Source organism: Condylura cristata, unplaced genomic scaffold (genome assembly GCF_000260355.1).
Source record: "Condylura cristata isolate star-nosed mole 26May11 unplaced genomic scaffold, ConCri1.0 scaffold00023, whole genome shotgun sequence".
In the NCBI taxonomy this organism is placed as follows: domain Eukaryota; kingdom Metazoa; phylum Chordata; class Mammalia; order Eulipotyphla; family Talpidae; genus Condylura; species Condylura cristata.
This window is the reverse complement of record NW_004567124.1, coordinates 1,114,316-1,130,354: the sequence shown is the minus strand read 5'-3', so window position 1 is coordinate 1,130,354 and position 16,039 is coordinate 1,114,316. Positions and strand designations below refer to the sequence as shown.

The 16,039-nt window shown below is 42.8% G+C and overlaps 2 protein-coding genes across 4 annotated transcripts in view; one reads left to right on the top strand and one right to left on the bottom strand.

Annotated features, from left to right (window-relative positions):
* The window catches only part of BBS4 (Bardet-Biedl syndrome 4), a 33,550-nt gene extending 24,393 nt beyond the window's left edge, over positions 1 to 9,157 (top strand). For both annotated transcript variants that reach the window (XM_012728726.1, XM_012728727.1), the window contains 8 exons: positions 1,264 to 1,318; positions 2,184 to 2,252; positions 3,549 to 3,701; positions 3,791 to 3,962; positions 5,218 to 5,287; positions 5,848 to 5,989; positions 6,430 to 6,631; positions 7,076 to 9,157. In XM_012728726.1, coding sequence (XP_012584180.1) covers positions 1,264 to 1,318; positions 2,184 to 2,252; positions 3,549 to 3,701; positions 3,791 to 3,962; positions 5,218 to 5,287; positions 5,848 to 5,989; positions 6,430 to 6,631; positions 7,076 to 7,185 — 973 coding nt within the window. In that variant the 3' untranslated portion in view covers positions 7,186 to 9,157. The remainder of the gene's footprint in view (positions 1 to 1,263; positions 1,319 to 2,183; positions 2,253 to 3,548; positions 3,702 to 3,790; positions 3,963 to 5,217; positions 5,288 to 5,847; positions 5,990 to 6,429; positions 6,632 to 7,075) is intronic.
* A 4,259-nt stretch (positions 9,158 to 13,416) lies between these two features.
* Positions 13,417 to 16,039, bottom strand: part of ADPGK (ADP-dependent glucokinase) — a 28,878-nt gene continuing 26,255 nt past the window's right edge. Inside the window, exon 7 of one of the 2 annotated variants that reach the window (XM_004687611.2) lies at positions 13,417 to 15,029. In XM_004687611.2, the coding sequence (XP_004687668.1) occupies positions 14,475 to 15,029 (555 nt within the window). In that variant the 3' untranslated portion in view covers positions 13,417 to 14,474. The remainder of the gene's footprint in view (positions 15,030 to 16,039) is intronic. The other variant, XM_004687612.2, reaches the window with a different exon arrangement.

The following is a 16,039-nucleotide window of genomic DNA, read 5'->3' as shown; positions in this document are numbered from 1 at the left end:
TTTTTTTTTTTTTTATTTTACAAAAGTTTATTTTTACATCATTTTGTACATTTTTTTTTCCATCTCAATTCTAATCCCCGTGGGTTTCCCATCACCAAGTCAACCAGGGTGACTTTTTTTCAGGGAATAGTCAGTAAAATGCTGAGGGAGAAGAGGACACAGCTGGGCATTGGGAGCCTCACTGAGACTGCAGAGACCATTGTTCCTGACCTTATTTGGGAGAGACTGGTCATTTTGTTGGGATGGAAGCCAACAGGATTGTGGCAGTTCCTTACTTGGATTGGGGAGGAAGGTGATCAAAATGGATACATACCATAGCAGAATGTAGAAGGCAGATACTGAGTTGAATAAAGCTGTCTTGCTAGTTAAGGCTTCCCGCCAGTAACCAGCACCCAGTCTCATCCCTTAGGAGTGGGACATTGTTCTTGCCTTATGGCATTTTCACTGTTGAAACCCTGTGACCGTCCTGTCAGATCAGTGTTCAGATTGCTCTGCTTTTGTGACAAAGACAAATATAAGGGATTGGGGAAGCAGATAATCTTTTATTTAAAACCTGCTTTAAAGCTTATGGCTAAGTCTTTCCTAGAGTTATGTGTCTTCCTTCTTGTGTTTAGCTTGGCTGTTTAATATGGAATGTAGAGCATTAGGGCCTTGGGATCCTAAATTGAAAAGTAAATTATGCTGGTTAGCATTATGAGTACAGTGAGAACAGAAAAATGATAATCCCTTGGTGATTCTTCTCGCCCGCTGCTCTTGGCAGTATGTTCTGCTACATCCACCTGTTCTGCTTCCCACTCTGTCTCTGGTGAATACTCTCACTCCCCATCCCCCACACTTCTAACCAGCACCTCAGATCTTATATGTGTAAATAAATCAATCTTAACATATATGTGTGTATATATGTATGTGTATATATATGTGTGTATCCCCCAAGAGGAATTTTGTGCTGATTTGGTTTATAAAGCAGTGATTGTTCTTTAGTTCTAGTGGTATAGTCAACAGTTACACAAATATTCCTTCCATAGGTTCTTTCTTAGAACTTTGGCCCAACAAAAAGTTTGCAAGAAGGAAATCTGGATTTTAAGTTCCAATTCTTTTTTGTTGAGCAATGCCCCCTGTAGCTGGAGTTGATCCACTTGTGAAGGGAATTCTCAAGTCAGCTCAGGTCTAAGGCGGGGAAGGAGGCTCGCCGAGGTAGGTTCTCAGCTTCTCATTCCCGCCTCGGTGCCTCTGAGCAGGCCTGTGTTGATCTCTGTGTTGCAGATTCTCTCCCGAAAATACAGAGCTTCTTACAACTTTAGGATTACTCTACTTACAGGTAATGAGAACTCTGCTTATTTGTGCTTTGATGTTACAAATGCTTTTGGAGTTGTGTATATTGTGGTTTCCCAGAATTTTGATTTAACTTTAACACATTTTACTAAAGGTCATATGAAGCACATAACTTTACTCTCTGCGTTCCTTTGCTAAAGGAATTAACTTAATCTTTGTAATTTTTTATCAACCAAGGAAAGAGCAGTTACGAGAAATATTAAAGGGAAGAGAAACCTGATACAAGCTATTACTATTAGGTTAAAGGTCATTTCTGTTGCTCCTTCCCAGCCAGGTATTGTAGGAAAGTGAAGGCAAAGCATTGTCTACAGATACCTCTCCCCCACACACTCCTGATCATCAGTGGGATTCTTTTAGCACCATCTCTTTTGTGGATCAGCCTGAGAACTGGGCCCCCTGGATCTGAGGAACCTCCTCCCTGTTCAGCCCTCAACCCTTTCCCCAGATTCTGGCTCAGCTGATCCTGCCTCGACTTCTGTCTTCTGGTAGCCTTTTTGTTGGTTTCATTTTTCTTTAAAAGGAATCAGATTAACTCTGGAGATTTCTGGGCACTGGCTTGAGAGGCTGGTCTCAGGGGAAACGAGGCTAACTAGCTCATTTCCTGCCAAGAGGCACTAGGACTAGTGTAGCAGAGATGGTTCCTGGCACATACATACTTAGACCTTATCAGGTCAACAAAATGGGGGGCGGCACCACTGTACGGACTTTTAACTCTCTTCTCTGGTAACTGTAGCCTTGTTTTCTCCCTAAGAGAACGCAGATAAATCAGGTTGCGTCTGTCCAGGGTGTGGGTGGCTCCTTAATGGCCTTCCCCCACTAATGTAAACTGTCTGGTTTGCTTTTTCTCCAAGCTTGGCATTTACCAGAAGGCATTTGAACATCTTGGAAATGCACTGACTTATGACCCTACCAACTATAAGGTACTGCAGCTGCCAAGTCACAGAGCCTTCACACAATCCCACTGCTGCTGGGGGATGTAGGCCTAGAAAGTATAATATTTCAAGTATCTCAGCAATTGCCCTTGTCTTAGCTAGATTATAAAGAAAGTGGTTCTTTGTGTTTGAAATATTGTAAAGTGCTGGTGTTCTGCTGATTTTCTAGGCGAGCACATTTGTTAGAAATATAAAGTACATAGGAAGTAAAATTGTAGTGCTTGTGTGGCTCAGGAAATTAGCAGAGCCTCTGTGTGAAAAATCATTGTGGTAAATTAAGTTCTAATGAACTAATGAATTTGAGGTTATAGCCTTTGTGCAGATTTGACTGTGGGGATGAGAAGCTCATCAAGTAGATGAACATCATAGAGGGAGATTCAGCGAAAGGCTGTTTATTGAATGCAGACTCAGTTCTATTGGAAGTCCCATGTACCCAACTCATCCTTCCTTAGAGCAAGGAAGGGGCTGGGCTGAGGCTGCGTAGAGCTGACCCCTCTGTCCTGTGGCAGTGTTACAGGGTAGCTCAGAGTGGACTGGGCCACCCGTCTGTGGGGCCTCACCTGCACGCGCTCAAAATTCATTTATACTGCAGGTAAGGGCCAAGGAATAGGAAACAACCCAGGTAAGGAGAGCAGGATGCAAAGTAACTGGAATTACCTTACCAGCTTGGCTGACTGAACACACTGAGTCACGTGGTCCGGAGAGCCGCTTCCCGAGCGAGAGATGCAGTCGCGCCCTATTTATCCCCCAAATGTCCCAGCTCTGCCCTTGGGTCCTTATAGTTCTCTCCCTGGCACTGCTGGGAATTGTAGTTTCCAACCACTAGAGTAGGGGGTAGGGTCCATAAGACTCTGCAGAGTTCCTTTAGGACATCCTTCCTTTTAACAGCAGGAATGCATATTGTCACTGGAACTGATTTGTCTAGAGTACCTGGTGTTCCAAATAGGGGCCGTCTATTCGGTGGCCAGACTGCAGGCAGCTTTTACTTACAGGGCCCTGATATGCTGAACTCTTCACTCCCCAGACAGAAGCAGGGAACACCTGAGCCTGGGTTAAATCAGTGATTGTATCTTTTCTCTGTACCAAAGATAAGCCAAAGTGTGGGTATGGGCACATACCTCATGGACACTGGTCCCAATAGCTTGATGCATTATTTCCTTGGCAGATGTTTCTGAGCCCCATCGGTGCTGAGAGGCCTCCCGAGTACCTACACTCAGGAAGGCGGCTTCAGTGCTACAGCTTTATGGGAATGACAGCATCAATGACTCATGTCTCACATTTCAGGCAATCTTGGCCGCAGGCAGCATGATGCAGACACACGGGGACTTTGATGTTGCCCTCACCAAATACAAAGTGGTAGCCTGTGCTGTTCCAGAAAGTCCTCCACTCTGGAATAACATTGGAATGTGTTTCTTTGGCAAGAAGAAATATGTAGCAGTGAGTGTCTCCTCGTCTGCATCGTACATGCAGTGTCCGGGTCTGTGAACTTGCCCCAGCCTCTCATTGAGTGCCCCTCTCTCCTGTAGGCTATCAGCTGTCTAAAACGAGCCAATTATTTGGCTCCCTTCGACTGGAAGATTCTGTATAACTTGGGCCTTGTTCATCTGACCATGCAGCAGTATGCATCAGCTTTCCATTTCCTCAATGCAGCCATCAACTTCCAGCCAAAGATGGCGGAGCTCTACATGCTGTTGGCGGGTAAGAGACATTTCTGTGGAGAATTCTCCTCGACGTCTATAATAGATAGCCAGGGGTGAAATCATTTCCCTGCAGATCCCAGTGGAATCTGGCTTACTGTACTAGCACTTGAAGAAATATGAAAGAAACTGATGATAAAGCACTTAGTTGCTTCTAACGTGGGGCAAATTCAGAGACCAGCAGATCATCCTAGTTCCATCTTTTGCCAATTGTTTTCCCTTGGTTTGAAAACTGTATATTGAATTCATCTAACTGTTGAACATTAAGAGCTTGGGCTTAGGTATGTCTTGCCTTTGCTAGCTGAATTTCACAGTTAATAATCGTCCTTAGTTTTTTAATCATATAATTTTAACTATTGGTTTTGTTATGTTATATAAGTGTTCTAGCACTGCTATTACTATATAATATAAAAGTTCTGTTGCGTATAAGCCCCAAAAGTTTTCAATGTTCTCATTGACAGTGGTTTTTCAGGTAGGAGTTTATGGGATTATTATAATAGGAAAGTTGCAAAAGCAAACTGAATGGGTGTCACTTGAGGGTTACATGAATGCAGAGAAAGCCGAGTTCTAATGGGGGTGAGGAATATAAACAAACAGAACTGCTGCTTATGTGTTATGGTATGAGTAAACTTCCAATAGAAATCGTCAGGGAGCCAGTGAATGAAGGCCTGAAGCCATGAAATTGCATGAAGCACCCTGTAGTTAGTGGCCAACAGTGTTCTAGGATGTATAAGGAGAGCAGTCAGGACAAATAGTTTGGCGTCAGAGTTGGGGGAGGGGAATGATAAAGAACTCCAGACTATCCCAAAGGCCAGGCTTTTTGAATTGAATTTCTAGATGTATCACATGTCTGGCAGGAGTGGCAGTTGGAGGGGACAGGGCTTCCAGAAAATACTGATTAAAAGGGGTGTGTTCTATTGCTAAGTTTAATGGTCATGGTTATGGAAGACTGAGAAGCAGTGAGGAATTTTAAGTGGGATAGCGACATGGTCAGTCAGTATGTCTGCATGGGAAAAACTCGAATACCTAAACAACTGGGGCCCAAACAAGGGTAGTATCAGAAACTGCAAAAAAAAAAAAAAATGGACTCATGGAACTTCAGTGGTATGATGACATCAAGTATCTAAGTGGAATGGCTGAGTAGATGGCAGTGCCAGGAAGTAAGTCTGAGACCTGAACAATCTGTGGTCTTGAAACATTGCCTCGGTCCTATAAGTTGGACTCTCCAGCTGCAGCGCTCATTTTCTTTGTTGCAGTGGCTCTGACGAACCTGGAAGATACAGACAATGCCAAGAGGGCCTATGCAGAAGCAGCTCGCCTGGATAAGTAAGCTGCTCCGCTGGGGATGGTACTGGGCAGGGCTGGACTGTCCAAAGCCACAAGGTGGCGCAAGAGCACTGGTGGGCCTGAATCAGCCCGCTGCGCGGCCTCTGTCTGTAGCAGGCCTGAGTGTGGAAGGACAGGGCTCCTACGCACACAGTTGCTCAGCAGGAACTGCCACTGAGAAAGTGTTTCTGGCCCCCAATGTAGCAGGAGGCCATAGAAAGAGCCGACAGTGAGCTTGGGTTGTTGATAGCCTTTTAAAGGCTAGTTGGAATATCAGCTGGAACTCTGGACTATGTTTAAGATAAAACTTGACTGTCCTGGAGTTTATTCTATGCCATCTGGTAGGCACTTCCCTTTTCAACTCTGCACTGGTTTCTGCTGAGAGCCAGACTTGGTTGCAGTACCTCCTTGATTCTTCTCCACAGGTCCACACAGCATGTGTGTTCCCACGTCACTGTGGAATGGAGAAATCTACTTGGCCAGTTTTGTTGTGTAATGAGAAAGATCCGTATGTGACCATTTGTTTCCAAGCCCACAGACTCCCTGTCTGTTTGCCACAGGTGTAACCCTTTAATAAACCTGAACTATGCTGTGCTGCTGTACAAACGGGGCGAGAAGAGGGGTGCCCTGACCCAGTATAAGGAGATGGAGAAGAAAGTCAACCTGCTCAAAGACAGCAACTCTCTGGAGTTTGACTCTGAGGTATGCCGTCTTTTAGTACTCAGGAGTTATTAGCAAGTTACTAATGAATTAAAGCCCACATAACCCAAGTATGACGTAGGCTTGTACATTCTCTAGTTAGCAACCACCTGAGAAAACCACCTTTCTTAAAAGGAAATAAGAAATCAGAGGAAATTCAGGCTCAGTGAATTAGCTGTTACTGCAAGTCATCTGAGTTGAAGTCTCCTCAAGCAGGAGAAGCAGCAGTTTAGTCCAATACTGTACCAACCTTGAGTTGTTGGTTTTGAGATCACATATGAACTCCTTTGCTATTTGAGAACGATTTCCTTGAAATGCTAGAACCAGCAGACACTACTTCAGCTGACCACCCCCCCCCACCCCACCATGGTGGAAGGCCTAGGAAGGGGCATTACTAGTTACATTTACAAATGATTCTTTTTTTCTTTCCATGTGGGCCAAAGATGGTGGAGATGGCCCAGAAGCTGGGAGCTGCTCTCCAGGTTAGGGAGACACTGGTGTGGACTAAACCAGTTAAAGATCCCAAAGCAAAGCACCGGACCACTTCAACAAGCAAACCTGGTGGCTTCCAGCAGCCTCTGGGCTCTAATCAGGCGCTGGGACAGGCAATGTCTTCAGCAGCAGCATACAGGAAGCTTCCCTCAGGTAGGCGGCCACACATAGCTCCACGAAGACCCAGCGGGTACGAAGCCACTGTGCCAGCAGAGACGCCGCTTGGAGCCAGGCTTGCACTTTCCTGACTCAGAATCTGCCGGATATAGCGTTGCTAGAAAGGGAAAAGGCCACAAGGTCACCAAGTTGGCCTTTATTTTCTTAAGGGAAGTTGTGTAATAGCTGCTGGAAGGGTTGTTGGACACTGGTTCTTAAAAACTTGTTTTAAAATATATTCAGTTACGTAGTCTCGCTTTAATTTTCTTGCCTTAAGTAGGCATGGTACAGGTACTGAGATATTTCAGTACTTTATTTCCTCAGTTATGACTTACTTTCCTTCATAGCTGCAGATATACTACAGTTCCAGTCATCTAGACAAGATGGGATTTCTTCTGGAGTTATGGAATTGAGAATTCAAGCTATTTCTTTTGTTACTAGGTGCTGGAGGACCATCCCAGCTCACAAAACCACCCTCTCTTCCTCTGGAGCCAGACCCCACTGTGGAAGCACATCCAAACGAAGCATCAGCACAAATAAGAGAAAAATAGGGGTAGTAGGGCTTTTGTGTGTGTGTGTGAAGATGTAGCAGATTAAGAAAGGTTGCGTGGCACAGGCAGAGTGCAGGACAGCAGTTTCCTGGGTGTCAGAGTCAAAACTCCGAATAAAGGGTGTGTTTGAGGACCAAGGGGAGCCCGAGGCCTGTGCAGCCCCACACTGGCCCTGCCAGCCAGGAACTAGAGAGAAGATAATTCTAAGAGGTCCTGCCTAGGACTGAGAACAGGGCACAAGATACAGTGGCTGTTCAGAGAACTTACCGCCTGGCTTCTTCCTTTGTGGAGGGAAAGTCTGAGACAGATCTCTACCCAGTAGCCCTGCTGAGGTGATTCTCAGTCCCCCAAATCTTGGATCAGCTCTAATAGTCTAGAAAATCATAGGAAGCTCTATATTGAGACCCATGTTATTATCTCAAGCTGCACTTGCCCAAGGGGAATCCAGAATAAGTCCTAGTATCTTGGTTTTTTTGGGGAGTGTCTTACCCCCGAGAGATTATGTTATGATAAGAAATAGCAACAAGGGCTGGTCTGGGATCAGTACCAATGACTAAAAGGAGTTTCTTAACAGAAAATATCAATGTATAATATGTCCTTTTTAGAATAAAGAGATTACATATCATTCCTTTTGGGAAAGTGGTTATTCAGGTATAAAAATGAGATCACAATATAAACTTTAAAAGAACCTATGATTACAGTTTCCCTTACCTATTTCCAAGTGAAGCTTTGCAACCTCCAGACCAGGTTCTTATTAGTGCCAGGACTACCTCATTGCAGCCTGTCTTTAGATTGAAGTGGCAGTTACATGTCAAAACTTTGAATTCTCTTAAGCAATACCCTTGCTCGTGCACTGACATGATACAAGCAATACAGATACTAGTAATACAAGTGTTATTACTAGAATAAAAGGGGGCATTTCATTAGAAAAACACAACACAACAGTTATGCAAGCCTCTATCAATAGAGAAAATACATTAAGAACTGATAAAATTATCCAAAATCATAATTGGATGTCAGTATTTCCCCTTTCAGCAATTGGTAGACATACCAACCATCTTGACCTGACATTTATGTTAACCACCCAGGAGTGCAGAGTACATTCAGCAAGACATATACTAGGACATATAAGACATCTCAAAAGTCCTCCAAAGATTGGAATTGGGACTTTGCAATATACCTACATATCTAGAAAGCCTGGAAATCTGTTGATTTAAAGTTGTTATTACAAGTGTTTAAAGAAATAAAAATTAGAAAATATTTTGAACTGAAAGGTAATGAAAACAAATGGAAGTCTGGAATTCATTTAAAAGCAGTGCTTTCAGGAAGTGTAGTTGTAAATCCAGAAGTTCTAGGAGAAACACCAAAACTCCAGCTACATTGACAGAGGACAGGAAGAGACAAACTTCCAGTCAGGAATGAAAGGGAAAAGCAATGCAGCTTGTGACTACAGACAAGATAAAGATGATCAATTTTATGACAATAGACGCCAAGAATCAAAAACCTTTGAAAAATATAACATGATGGAACTGAAAAGGAGGAGTATAAAAACCTTAAGACCTATTAAGGAAATCAAAGCTATCATCTATAAAGCAACTTCTTAGCTGGGGTTAAATCAATTCTTGGTTTACTACTTCAAAATACTTGTGTTAACAAAATCAAGAAATATGGTTTGAGTAGATTCAGAAAAAGCAATTTTTAAAAAGACATCATACAATCAGGATTAGGAGGGTGAGGATGAGAACTGCAAAGGATTACCACACTTAGTGGTGAAACACTGACCACTAAGTCAGGACAGAGGGCAAGATGTCCACTCTTGCTTCCTTTATTCAGCATTATACTTGGGGTATATTCCTAACACTGGAGTAAATCAATGTTTTTTTAGGACAAAGAAGAGGGCCTTTGGTGGCCTAGGAGTTAAGTCGCAGCACTCACCCCTAAGGCTGTTCTTGATCCCTGGCCAAGAAACTCACCCACGTATGGCACAGCAAACCTCTCCTGTCTCGTCTGCTGCTCCCCTCAAGCAGTGGATTTCAGCAGGTCCCAATTCTGTCTCTGGTGAATCTTCTCACTGCCAGCACCTCTGGCCTACCCTAGTTCTTCTATGCATACAATAAAAATAAATAGGATACAGAAGGGTAATGCAACAAAGGAAAGTGATAAAAGGCAACAGATTTGAAAGGGAGGCCTCCCAGGTGGTGCAGGGGTAAAGTCTCAGGGCTGAAGCAATTGCTAGCCACGGTGGGCATGAGTTTGATTCCAGGCCAAGAAGCTGCCCACATGGCACAGCAGGCCTCAACTGTCTTGCACATTGCTCCCGTCAACAGTGTATTACAGTAGATCTGCCTGTTCTGCTCCCTACTCTGTAAATGTGCTCACCGCCTCCCTTTCCCCTCCCCCCGCCCCGTACCTCTGGCTTACATACACCCCAGTTCTTTTATGTAGAGAAAAAACTTAACAGAACACTTGGTGGTTCTATGTCAACAATCTTAGGGAACTCCAGACTACAACTGGTAAGTGGATTTGGCAAGGTCACAGGGTATAAGGTCAGTGTATGAAAATCATTTTTGTATACCTGGGAACAGCTTGAAAATGAAATTCATTTGCGGGCCTGCAACAGGTTAAAGCACAATATTATGAAGCTATCCTCAGCCACTGCAGCATGGGTTCGATCCCTGGCCAGGGAGCTGACCCACATGGTGCAGCAGACCTCCTGTCCTATCCGTTGCTCCCCTCAGTAGTGCATTTCAGTCAATCCATCTGTTCTGCTCTCCACTCTGTCTCTGGTGAATCTTCACACTTCCCACACCTCTGGCCTTTACCCCAGTTCTTGTATGCAAAATAAATAAACCTTAAATTTGCAATGTCAAACACTATTGTCATGAAATAATTTCATAAAATACATCTAAGACCTGTGTCCTTAAAACTATAAAGCACTGCTATGAAAAAGATCAAAATAGACATACCTTGTTCATATACTTGCTGGAAAATTGAATATTGTTAAGATAAATATTCTTCTTAAAGTGATCAACATTTCTATTATAAACCCAGCAGATTTTGGGGGAGAAACTGACAGACTGGTTCTAAAATGTTTCAGAACTGTAATCTTGAACAAAATTGGAGACTTAATGCTACACTACCTCATTTCAACTTACCATAATAAAAATTATGTAGTACTGGCAAGGGAAATAGATCAATAAAACATACTAAGTCTACAAATCAGCCTAACACTCAAGCAGCCATTTGATTTTTGATAAAAGCACCAAAGCAATGCAGTGGGAGAAGTGTTTTCACAAATCTGATCCCAAACAAACAACATACAAACAGAACTAACTCAAAGTAGATTATAGACCCATGGGAGTAAAATCTAAAATTATAAAATCAGAAGAAAACATGAGACTACATTTGTGACATAGATATCCAATGTTTCTTAGGACACAGACTACCATTAAAAATTTCACAGACTGAAAGTATATTAGGGGGGATTTATGCATGCACCTGTCAAAACTTACCCAATTGTGTTGTTAAAATCTGTGCAGCTTCACTATGAAAATTTTTACCTAAAAAAAGCACAATGTTAAATCATCATGGGAGCTTTTCAGTGACTTCAAACAGACCAGGAAATTGCCTAGTTAGTTTAGTTCAGTAATAGTAACTGAAAATTAGCAAACTTTTAAATGTGTCACATACTGTGCTAAATACTTTGTGTGGCAGTCTCCTCTATTCAAGAACCCAGTGAGGGTAAAACCATATTTGCCTGTTTCATAGATGAGAAAAGTGAGGCTCACCAAATATATCTAACAAGATTTACATGCAGGATACATAAAAGATAACAACTCAATAATGAAAAAACTGACAACCCAATTGAAAAAATTGATGAGTGACCAGTAAGCAGGTGAAAAGTATCCATCAGGGAAATGCAAAAAACAATGAAAGCACCACATACCTATCCAAATGGTGAGAATCGTCAGTTCCAAATGTCGGCAAAGAAAGTAGATCTGTCCTCACAGCATATGTACAATGACCTGAACACTTTGGAGACAGATACGTCAGATACATATATCCTAGAAATTCCATTCCAATGGAATGAGAGAAATGATTATCTTTGTCAAGAGACTAGACAACGGCATTGTTCACAAAGCCCCAAGGTAGAAACCACTGTATTCACTGAGGATTAGTTAACCGTGAAAAGCATCTTATTGCATGTAATGATGCAGGTTACAAATGTGCCAACGAGGCTTTAAACAAAGATTGAAACACTTTGATTCCATTTCTGTGAAGTTCCAGAACAGGCAAAACAATGCTGAAAAATAAACAGTTGGTTCTGGGGCTGAGATGACATGAATGTGGCATGAGGGAACTATCAGATAGCAACACTCTGGGTTACAGATGCATGCATTTGTCAAAACTTACCCAACTGTGTTCTTAAAATTTGTGCAGCTTCGCTATCTGAAAATTTTTACCTAAAAAAAGAGCAAACAATGTTAAACCATCATGGTAGCTTTTCAATGACTTCAAAGAGTCCTAAAGAGAACCAGGGAATTGCCTATTCAGTTTAGTTCATAACAGTAACTGAAAATTATCAAACTTTTAAATGTGTCACACAGTGCTAAATACTTTGTGTGGGATTCTCTACTCAAGAACCCATATTTGCTCATTATATAGATGAGAAAAGAGAGGCTAAGTAAGGTAACTTACTCAATATAAAAACCCTGCACACAATTTGGATCTTTCTTGTTAATGATTATCTCCAGCCCACTCAAACTTGACAGAAATATGTGTAATTTACACAATAAAGACAACTGATGTTTGGCTGAATTCTTGATGCCTGATAGTGGCTTGTGTGCTTCAGTTTTTACCTGGGGATTGAAATCAATTTCAAGTGGATGCACAAATGAATGTTTGAACACTATTTGGAGAGCTTTTTTGTTTAAAACCAGGCATCCAGATTTTCAAACTTTTTTCTTCAAATAAAATCATAAATGGAAACCTTTACAAAATACAGTTCAAAGCAGAAGGCTGAGGGGCCTGAAGCCTTACCTGTTGCATTTATCCTGTCCTTCCAACTTCTCCATACACTGTCCTACTGGAGGGAGTTGAGTCACTTACTTCTAGATCTTAGTCTCAGGTGGGACATCCACTGAGGGACGTATGCACATTCCTCTCTACACAATTTTACAGAAAATACATGTACTACCCCTCTACTGCATGATACAAAAATGATACTTTTTGTAACCACCAAACTGATTTAGTGACAGTCATTCAAGACACATGTTTTGAAAAACAGTGCTGCTTGTACATCCTGAAGTAGTCTTTATTGACCTCACCAGTGCAAAATGGAGAAGCCCTGGGAATATAGGCAGGCAAGGACTGAGTAAATGAATTACAAAGAACAGGCTGCATGGAGAACACATCTGTACTCTACTTAGTGAAGTCTTAAGTTTCACACCAACAATGAGTTATCCTAATTAATTATTGGGGAAAATAGAAATCTCACTTAAGCCTTTAATACAAATTTTTTAAAAAAGATTTATGCATACAAAAACTGGGGTACAAGCCAGAGGTGCAGGGGATGAGGATTTACCAGGGACAGAGTAGGGAGCAGAACAGGCAGATCTACTGAAATACATGGCTGAGGGGAGCAGTGGGTGGGTCAGGAGAGGTCTGCCATGCCATGTAGGTCACCTCCCTGGCTGGGGATCAAACTCGTGCTGCAGTGGCTGCGGAAAGCTTCACAGTGCTGTGCTTTAACCGGTTTTGCCACCAGGGAGGGCCTTGGTATTTAATTATTTTTAAGTGAAACTGGAGGCAGAGACTGATGAGGTAGCTTATTTTCTTAATAAGCTAACTTGCTTTGGATTTCAAGTTGCATAACTTTGTAGGCTTACGTTCCTTTGAAGGAGTAATCAATCCTTTTCTTCTTATCCAAAGCAGGGAGGAGAGGTCATAAATGAAGAACGTGAAGTAGCTTTTAGAGTCTAGAAGCTGCTGCTGTGATACGCATACCCTAACCTAAGCAGGCCTGCCACTAGCTGCCATGTCTACATTGCTCTTCAGGCAAGCTAAGGCAGCTCACCACATTCTTCCAAAATACTGTTTCAAACTGGTTTGGCCATGTGATACTGGTATTTTGTTGCTTCACATCACAGAGGACAGGCCTATAGTTCAGGCTCAGAATGTAGCACTGCCTAACCCAGGACTGGAGAAGACAATATCTCAAGGACAACAAAATTCAGAAGCCAACCTCTGAATGATTTATTTTATCTGGCTCCAGAGCGGTGGTGGAAACAAAATTAACTGCAAATAGACAGGATTCCTGAAATGTAAAAATTTTTAAATACATTTTAAAAGCACACAGAGGTCTCCTTGATTTATAAAAAAATAAATACATAACATGACACAATTATTCATGATCCCGGGGCTCTTATGAGGTCAAATTCTTTAATGGATTGGTGTGTCAATGTAAACACACATGACCTGTTATACACACAAGCATATTCCAGTTGTAAAAGCAAATTCCTTCAAGGATCAGAAAGAATGCAGATGAGTCTTCTACAGCAGAAAGCAGGTCCGGAGCAGGGCGGAAGGCGCAGTCCTTCAGTGCATAGGCCAGAAGGCCAGGCCACTCACTACAGCTTGGGCAATCGCCACAAAAACGCCACAGTCCCTACTGTGGGTGTTTAGTGCAGGAATGAACTTTTTCCTTGCTTGTGGCACTGTCCTAAGTTTGGCACTGTCCTCAGAGGAGACTGAGATCATGTGCTCATCAAATATTTCGTATTAACACTGAACGGGACTCGTGATCCTGGTTGTGAGCACGCAACTGAGAGAGCGAGCACGGGACCTCACACTGAGCTGAGTGATGTGATTGTGTGCTTCTGATGTGGGTGAGAAGTAAATGCAGTCTCCAGCTGACAGGCTCTTCGGGTGAAGAAATGTGACCTAAAATATCTGAGGATGCTGCATAAAGTAGGGATTTGGGAATCAAATTTTTGCCCCTGTAACGCACAACATTAAAAAAAAAAAAACTAACTCCAGTCTTGTTAGTAGATAGCTAAATTTTGATCAAAACCTGAAATGTTTCTCTGTAATAGTCAATAGGCTGGAATGTGTCTGATACAGTTTAATCTGTAGATGTTTCTTTGGCTATCTTTCAGTTAGATCTAAAAATTGCTGATACCCTCAGTACTGTTCTCTAACTCACTTAATTCCTATAATTCGTGTTTCCTCACAAAAGAATTAAGTTGAATTCTTTAGTTTCCTCAGAAGAATTACTCACAGCAACCTTCCTAATAGTGAGGGTGTATTTCTGAGTAGAAGAGTCCTTCGGCAGAAATGGCATCACCAAGGCCCACAGTTCGAACAGGATCTTTACACACCAACACTGGGGTGAAATGGAAGGATATTCCCTCTCTGTGCCATTCTACTACTGGTTCGTTGGGGTTAAATATGACTCTGGAGCCTGCTTCTGAGTGGGAAGTCAGGAACTCTTGGGGTGCCCTCAACGACACTCGGCTGGTGTCGATGGTTTCTGTTGAGCAGGCCTGAGTCCCAGCCACGCGTGCCCCTGCAGCCACGGCCGCCAGCTGGTTGGCCCAGTGCCCATCCACAGTTGCCAGGATGTGGTAGACCAGTGTGTGGAAATGGATCCTGGTGAGGTCTGAGGCTCTGTTCTTACTCCACCCATGTTCTTTTAAGATCCAAAAGAGGATGTCACTGACCATGCCTACATCAGGAACACCATTCCAGGAAGAAAGTGAAGAGTGAGGTCCAGATGCTGACTGGCTGAGAAATAACAGCTCCTGTTCATTCAATCCAAGGGAAGTCACAGCAGGAAAGACCTGCTAACAAAAACAAAATAGTAGGTCTCTTTCTGATGGACACCTAGGTCTGAAGACATCTCAGGACACGGCCAAAGACTAACATTAGCATTTTTCTTCTTTACCATACAACCCCTGTCCTGAAGCCTGCAGTGGGGAGGTGACGATCACAGCTCACTGTTCTAGTAAACCGCTGTCTAGTAAACCGCTGTCTCCACCTTCATTATCATCACTTGGGTAAAGACGAAAGTTGCAGTGACACTGTTGGATGCCCAGTCTCTTGTCATATGCAAAGCTGAGACAAAGCCAGGAAGTATACTTGTTTTCTGTGGTGACAAGCTTTACCCTTGGCACACACAGGGTCTTCTTGCTACTGAGGGGACACACCTTTTGGTTCTTGAATATTGGCAGGGTTTCTGCAGGTGTAAAGGTGAAGGCCCAGCTGCACAGCCAGGGCATGATGGCTCTGCACCACACTCATCAAGAAAGCTGGGCGCAGACTCATGTGAGTGCTAAGCCTCTGAGGCATTTATGGAAGGATGTATTTAGCAGTCACACTGTGAAGAGGGGTACCAAACAGGAACCACCTTACTATCTTAAGGGGAATAACTATACCTACCTATATTCTTTTACTTAGTAGTACTTCGATCTATAGATGTAGGCTTCTATCAAGGTACCCCCTAGAGCGGTGGGCACTGACAAGGGGAGCTTGTGGGTGTGTGGGCAGTGGGTATATGGGAACTCAACATTTGCTCAATTTTGCTGTGAACCTAAAACTGCCTAAGAAGTCAAATCTATTAAAGGAGAAAAAAAAGAAGACTTCTGAAATACCATTTATCTATCACCTATCAGATTGAAAAGAATGTATAATTTGATTGCATTTCAGGGGCAAGGATATGAGAAGATAAGCATCTAGTAGCTGCACAGCTCTCGTAGGGGTAACACCAAACTGACAGATGCTTTGTAAGCACCAATCCCGCAGCCATACTTCTGAGAGTGTACTTCTACACACACAGAAAGTGCTTGCTCATGAG